Source organism: Arachis ipaensis, chromosome B10 (genome assembly GCF_000816755.2).
Source record: "Arachis ipaensis cultivar K30076 chromosome B10, Araip1.1, whole genome shotgun sequence".
In the NCBI taxonomy this organism is placed as follows: Eukaryota; Viridiplantae; Streptophyta; class Magnoliopsida; order Fabales; family Fabaceae; genus Arachis; species Arachis ipaensis.
Window position 1 is genome coordinate 125198156 of NC_029794.2, and position 7609 is coordinate 125205764.

General features: G+C 29.0%; 1 protein-coding gene across 2 annotated transcripts; it reads left to right on the forward strand.

Annotated features, from left to right (window-relative positions):
• Positions 791–4094, forward strand: LOC107621445. Of its 2 annotated transcripts, none has more exons than XM_021114285.1 (4): positions 791–1093; positions 1545–1992; positions 2882–3170; positions 3814–4094. In XM_021114285.1, exons 1-4 carry the CDS (start codon positions 933–935, stop codon positions 3975–3977), a joined length of 1062 nt encoding a protein of 353 aa, XP_020969944.1. In that variant the 5' UTR covers positions 791–932; the 3' UTR covers positions 3978–4094. The 2 variants fall into 2 exon arrangements, with proteins under 2 accessions (XP_020969944.1, XP_020969945.1); XM_021114286.1 differs by having other exon boundaries at positions 3776–3930.

Below are 7609 nucleotides of genomic sequence, written 5' to 3' on the forward strand. Positions count from 1 at the left end.
CCGTATATTTTCTTTTTAAGTTTTTAAAAATTCACTCTTGGATAACAAAAATAATTTTGGAAAAAAATGTATTAGGATAAAAAATAACAACTTTTAGCCTTTTAGGTTCAAAATATCTTAAACAACTAGGATTTGTCTTTTAAAAGAATGACCTAGATTGGACTGAATTATTTTTTAAAACTCAAAAATTTTATTTTTTAAAAAATCAAATGAGCTACTCGTTTAATCTGCATACGTACTAGCCCATTCAACTCGATTTATTTGCGAGTTAGTCATATAGTTATATTGAACTCGTTTAGCGTCTTATTTTTACGAGTCTGATTTTAAAAACATAAATTCATTTATTTAAGTCAGATAAACGGACTTATTTAACCCATTTTAATGATCCAAAAAAATTCTAAATTGAATATATTAAATTTTGAGTTTCTTTTATCTATAATATTATAAGTTAAGGATGAATAAGTCATCAGAACCTAAAAGTATACAACCACTTTTCAATAATAGCATAGCCCTTAATATGCAGAAAAGGGTTAACCCTTTGCCAAAAAGAAGACCTATATTTAACAACCACAAAACCCATAACTGAAACCGTTTGTCCAATTCCACATGATTTTGATTATCTATTTTCTATGACATAACAAACAACAAATTCTAGCTATGCTACAGGTGACATTCTTCTTGTAACAAACTTTTTGATCCATTTTAGAATAGTCCATTCATAATTATATTATTATTATTTTTATTAATATATGTTCTGATTGGAAGTTAGCTAACATGTCATAAATACAAACACTTTTTTTCTTTGTTCTATTTTGTTCTCTCATTTTCTTCCCCCTTCTATTACATCTAATTCTTTGCAGCATTATATATAGAGAGACATCAATTTTTGGTGATCATCATCATTATTCCAATTGATCCAAGATAACGAAAGCATGGAGTTCTTTAAAAAGGCCAATGTTATTCGGCTAAAGAGCTACCATGACAAATTTATGTTAGCAGATGATGATGAAGAAACTGTTTACCAAGATCGCAATGGCACCTACAAGAATGCTTTATGGACCGTGGAGATTGCCGAAACTGGTGACGCCATAAGGTGTGTGTTTTAGATTATTCATTTGGAAAATGTTTATGAACAATTTATAATAAATATAAACCTCAGGTTTTAAATTGTTGTTATGGTAGTTGCAATGGTGGGAATTATTGCAACTTTCCTAATACTATTGAATTGTAATAAAATAAGGTAAAACGATACGTTATATTCGCCGATAAATATAATGAAAATTCGTATTTTCTCTCTCTTTAATTTGAGTTTTATCCTTATGTTGTTATTGAAACTTGGTAAAAAATTCACCTGTAATTATGTTCATAGAAAGTTAAAAATTTTGATATGTTTGACTAAAAGTTATCATCAAATATTAACTTCACATCAACCTAATTGTATACTACAATTTGAAACACTACATAAACCTATTATTGATATAACTTCTATAATGAATAAGATATGATTATTTCTCTAAAGATTATTGCAAATTTTATGCCTCTAGGTTGAAGAGTTGTTATGGGAAATACTTGACAGCATCAAACGTGCCATTCCTTTTGAAGAGCACTGCCAAGAAAGTGTTTCAAACATTACCAAACAGGTTGGATTCCTCTATAGAGTGGGAACCCATTAGAGAGGGGGTTCAGGTAAGGCTCCGGACGCGTTACGGCCGGTTTCTACGGGGCAACGGAGGGTTGCCGCCGTGGAGAAACACCATTACTCATGATGTTCCACATAGAACCGCAACCGCGAATTGGGTTCTATGGGATGTGGAGATAGTTGAGCTTCAAATGCAAGGCCATGAAAACCCTAGATTTAAACCTAGTAGACTTTCCCCTATGACTACTCCAAATTATTCTCCAAACCTAACGCCAACGGAGATTAGTTCCGCCACTACTTCTCCAGGGAGTGACCATAATAGCAAAATTGAGATTTGGTCTCCAAAAGTAGAGGTTTGTCCCTTGAATTAAGATTAATTAATAATAACCTTTGCAATAGAACAAGAAAGTATGCATCACCATAATTTAGTTTCTTGTTGTTTCGTTATTAATATTAAAATTAATCATCAATCATTGCATAGAGGGAATTGGAAAACTGTGTGCCATAAAAGTATTTGAATAATAATTACAACATATAGTATTGAACATAAAGATTTTTCATCCTTTAATATAGATAAGTACATTTTGTGTATGCTTTTTCTTTCTTTTTTAATTTTTTCTTTAGATTAAGCTTCATAATAATATATGACGAGTTGCATTTTACTAGCTAATTCCAACCTATTTTTTCTATTGAACATCCAAAATCTTATTTAAAAATGCAGGTTTTTTATCAACATAAAATTATTTGTCTTAAAAATTTAAATTAATAGAAAAAACTAAATGAATAATTATATATCTATTCACAACATTTAGTTGATATTGCTTGCCACAATCAATGCTATATAAATATACCTTAAAAAGTATATAACATTTACAATAGGATAGTCAAGTTTTGGAAAAAAAAAAGGGATAAAGTATATATTTTTTTAATATTTGTGATTTTTTTCAAAAAATCTCTAATGTTTAATTCCATTCAATTTTATTCTTAATATTTTTTATTTATGTCAAAATTGCCTCCTGAACGTTAAATTCATCTAAAATATTAAAATTGAACAAATAAAAAACGTTAGAAATAAAATTGAATGAAATTAAATATTAGAGTTATTTTTTAAAAAAAATTACAAATATTAAAAACAAAAAGTATACTTTATCAAACAAAATTTCAAAAAATGCCTTTTATTTTCTATGTGCATGAATAACAAACACATGAACTTATATTAACTAGCTTGTTTTGTATATGTAGCTTAATAATAATTATGATAGTGTTCTATCTCCGAAAGAGGGAAGGACTATATATTATGGTATTGGCAATGAAAAGGGTGAAGTGAGGGAGGGAAGTAAAGAGGAATCTTTCATCTTCTATGGAAAAAGTGTGGAGGAATTGAAGGAGCATATGAAGCAGCAAACAGGGCTTGATGATATTCTTGTGTGTTGTCGTAATCCATTGAATTCTAAACTCTATCCCCTTCGTTTGCATCTACCTCCCATCAAAAATGCCATGCATGTTGTGGTGGTTCCTTCCACATTCCAAGGTAATTAGGCTATTTTTCTCTAATAATTAATAAATAAATAAATAATTCCCTTTTTCTATTGACATAATGACAATTTAAGTCTCGATGAATTGGTTATTAGTTATTACTATTGAAGATTCCTTTTTTCCTTTGTACATTAGTGTATATAGTTAATGGTCTGTTAGTGTTTGTAAACTTACATTTTTCATTCTATGCATACAAATAAAATAGAAAAAGTCAAAACATTAAGAATTTGACCTTCTGCTAATAACAATATTTTTGTCTCCTAAATGCTGATGCTCCATAATTCTAATTTTCAAATTATTTTCTTACTTCTGCGTATGTCATTAGACTTGTTCTTACTAGCATCGTTACTGAAATCAACTTTTTTTTTTTAATTAACATCAGCCAACTTTTAAAAATAATTTTATTTATCTTAAATTTTAGACTCTAAATCATAATTATTAACCCTAAATATAAAATAAAGTTAACTAATATTGACTAATTAAATAAAAGTTGATTCCGTATACTTTTTCTTACCGAATTTCGTAATATTTATACATTCACCACAAATTTTGATTTAGTACTAACAGTAATTTATCTTCATTACTAAAATCACACATCAGCTGAATAAGGACATAAGAGATTAGAGGTGTGTTTGCAGTTGGATGTTCCAAGGTTTTGTTTCTGTGCATATTTGTTGAATCAAAACTACAAGTCAAAGGCAACAATTATCAAGCATGGGTTCAAACTACACAGAAGCATACCAAAACTTCAATGTTGCTGAAGGACTCAACAATTTCGGGTGTAATAATACAATTAAATTGATTTTATTTTTTTTAAATGTAATACTTAATAAACTAGCTAGGAATTCTTTGTCACTATTGTAACTAATTATTGTTACAATTTATAAGCGTTAAGAAAATATCTAGTTTATTAAGAATAGAGAAGTAAATTTACGATTCCATAAATAATAATAATCTTATTGAAGAGTTAACACCCAATTTCTTTTTTATCTTAACAAAAAAAAAAGGGACAATATAATTCTTCGTTATAATTTTGAGAGGACAATACGAACATTTCATTAAAAAGTTTATCAAATATTAAAAATTAATTTGTGATGGTTTTGTTTATAATATGTACGATATTTTATTTACAAAGTTCTATACCAACTATCACTATTATTTTTAATGAGGACAAATGTGATACTGAACTAATTGAAAGAACTACGTGTCAAGATGAAACAATAAATTGATCAACGTATAAGTTTGTTAGAGTGTCTCAGATTTAGTTTGTTAGAGTTTTGTGCATGTATAAATTTGTTGATCGACGTCCGACTGTAATTAGTTAGTGATTAGTTTTGGAAAGTTTATTATTAGAGTCTTGCGTGGGTATTGTGGTTTAATCTCTCTTATATAAGGCATATCAAGTTATTATTAAACTTAAACTTAATTCATATTTTCAATACAATTCTTCTACGTTTCTGATTCATGCTACAATATCATAAAGAGAATTAGAAAATCTAATTGAAAAGGCAAAATTAACGGAGTAAACCATCTCTAACGGAGTAGTATAATTATATGAATCTAATTAAAAAGAAAGTAAATGCATCTTAGCCATATAACAAGAATCACAAAGTGGTGTCTTTATTGAATTCAAAGTAGGTGGAAACAGATTACAGTGTTTTATCACAGATATTACAGTTTTTGGGACTGAATGTCCAAGCCTTTTATGCCATAAGGAATACTCATTACATTTAGCAACAAAAGCTTTAGAAAAATTAGAAGCTGAAATAGGAGCTGATTGATTATTTTTTGTAACAACTACATTTTCAAATTCATAAACGCCATGCCTAGGAGCTCCCTTGAGCAGAATTTTGTGAGTTCCCTGAGATTTCACATAGCACACATTAACATGAAACTTAAAATAAATATCATTATCAGCTGCAAATTTTTGGATACTAACAAGATTTTGGGCTATATCAGGAGCATGCAATAGGTTATTTAAAATAAATGTATCATGATTATCTCAAAAAATAAGAAAAGATGAATCAACATTAGAAATCTTGGTACCTGAACCATTACTCAAGAAGATTTGATCAAGACTTTTATATTTCAAGATTGTCAATAAATTTGATGAATCGGCTGTTACATGATGACTTGCACCAGTGTCAGAGAACCAAGCAGAATCTGAGAGAGATGCTAGAGAGACAAGGTAAGCTCGAGGATTATGGAAGGTAGAAGATGGTGGCAGGGTTGATGATGAAGATTGAGAGGTGGCAAAGGGACTAAATTGGCTTGAAATGCTTGATCAAATATGTGAAAACATGAAAGAGCAATGTGACCATGTTTGCTACAAACTTGGCATTGAGGGCACGAGTCTTGATTTAAATTTTGTCTACCTCTGAAGAATCTTGATCCGCGACCTCTTCTTGGCTGTGAAGTTTCATGAAAATTTTCTCTTCCAATTTGAGTAGGATATGTAAAATTAGCTTGCACGCACAAGAAGGCCAAGTTGAGATTTTCTAAACCTTTCATACATATCCTCATGTGCCAGACACCAGATCTTGTCATGATTGATAATATATACATGGCATATTCTTCATTGATGCCATCAGTAATAGCAGCGATATGCTCATCTAATGAAAGAAGATGTCCGATACCAGCGAGTGCATCAACTATCTTGCGGATTCTTTGAAGATATTCTGTAGCAGTCAATTCATCAAGAGTTAATTTTTCATTCTAGCACTGATTTTCGCTTGTTTGCCTTTTCAAATTCTGATTGGGCATCCGATCTTGATGATAGACGATCAACTTGTGGTTATTGTGTTTACATGGGTTCCAATTTGATAGCTTGGTCGAGTAAGAAACAGGCTTCGGTCAGCCGGTCCAGTACTGAAGTTGAGTATAGGGGGCTAGCTGCTGCGGATACTAAGTTAATTTGGATTCAAAACTTTCTCAAGGAACTTCACATATCATCATCAGACATTTCAGTTCTCTACTGTGACAATATCAACGCTGTTCTTCTTGCAGCAAACCCAATATTACACAGTCGCACCAAGCATTTTGAGATCGATTTACACTTTGTTAGAAATAGAGTTAACTAAAATCAACTAAAGGTGGTTTATATAAGTGCTGTTGATCAAGTGGCTGACATATTTACTAAGTCGTTAACAGCTAATCCCTTTGAAAAATTTAAGTCCAAACTCAAGGTAATTTCTAAAATTCTCCTAAATTTGAGGGGCGTAATGAGGACAAGTGTGATACTGAACTAATTGAAAGAACTACGTATCAAGATGAAGCAATAACTTGATCAACGTGTAAATTTGTTAGAGTATTTCTGGTTTAGTTTGTTAAAGTCTTATGCATGTATAAGTTTATTGATCCAGCTATAATTAGTTAGTGATTAATTTCAGAGAGTTTGTTAGAGTCTTGCGTAGGTCTTGTGATTTAATTTCTCTTATATAAAATATGTTAGGTTATTATTGAATTTAAACTTAATTCACATTTTCAATATAATTTTTTTAGATTTCTGATTCATGCTCTCTTTTCTAAAGCACCTTTCACTCTCTAATTCTCTTTAACTTTCAACTATCTCGTCTTCATCATCAAAAGTTCGACTTCTATTAATTCTACTGGACCATTTATCTTGTCATATTTAACATCATTAATACTACAATTTTGATCGAACCAATTTTACGTAAATTCTATATCTACCATGTTAGCAGGACTAATTTGATTAGAAAATTAAATGGCTGAAGATCAATTATGTAATTTAAAATTGTAAGAGAACGTTTTGTCTTTTGAATAAATATTTAGATGTCCAAAAACGTATTTTTTTTCGTTAACTGTGACTATGAAAAGACCCAAATTGAGTGTTCCTTCAATTTGGGAGTTTAATATGAAACTGAAATTCTGTTTTAACTTTAATCTAATAATTAACAAGCCAAACACCTATATTTAAGTATTTTTGTCAACTAATTATAAGTTATCAAAAAATTTTTAACTTGTAGTCTTTTAAAAACTTCTCGTGTCATTTACAAAAAAATTATGTGTCATTTTTAATTAAATCATGTATTTTTCTTATCGTTAAATTAATTAAATTGTATTAAACTCTTATATAAGAGTTGTTGCTATTTTTATATCATTTATAATAAATTAATTTATTTTTTAATTTCAAAATATATTTAAATGTATTTGGTTAGTTGAGTGAATTAAAATTTTAGATTTGTGATTTTTTAAGATTTTTTTGTCATTTATTAAAATTTTTTGTGTTATTTTTAACAAATTTTTGTGTTATTAACTAAAAATGATTGTTATTTGTTAAATTAATTATGTGATATTGAAGTAAGAAAAAGAAGATAATAATAATTGTAATAATAAAAGAGGAGGAAAAAGAAAAAAAAAATTAAACAAAAAAATTGGTTATGTATCATTAAATTAAAAAAATATTTTTTATTT

Excerpts from the sequence above, each read along its gene's own strand:
- LOC107621445 (XM_021114285.1), top strand. The coding sequence starts at position 933 with ATGGAGTTCTTTAAAAAGGCCAATGTTATTCGGCTAAAGAGCTACCAT. Across the intron at positions 1,094-1,544 it reads GAAACTGGTGACGCCATAAG|GTTGAAGAGTTGTTATGGGA; the intron begins GTGTGTGTTTTA and ends TTATGCCTCTAG. Across the intron at positions 1,993-2,881 it reads TTTGGTCTCCAAAAGTAGAG|CTTAATAATAATTATGATAG; the intron begins GTTTGTCCCTTG and ends TTGTATATGTAG.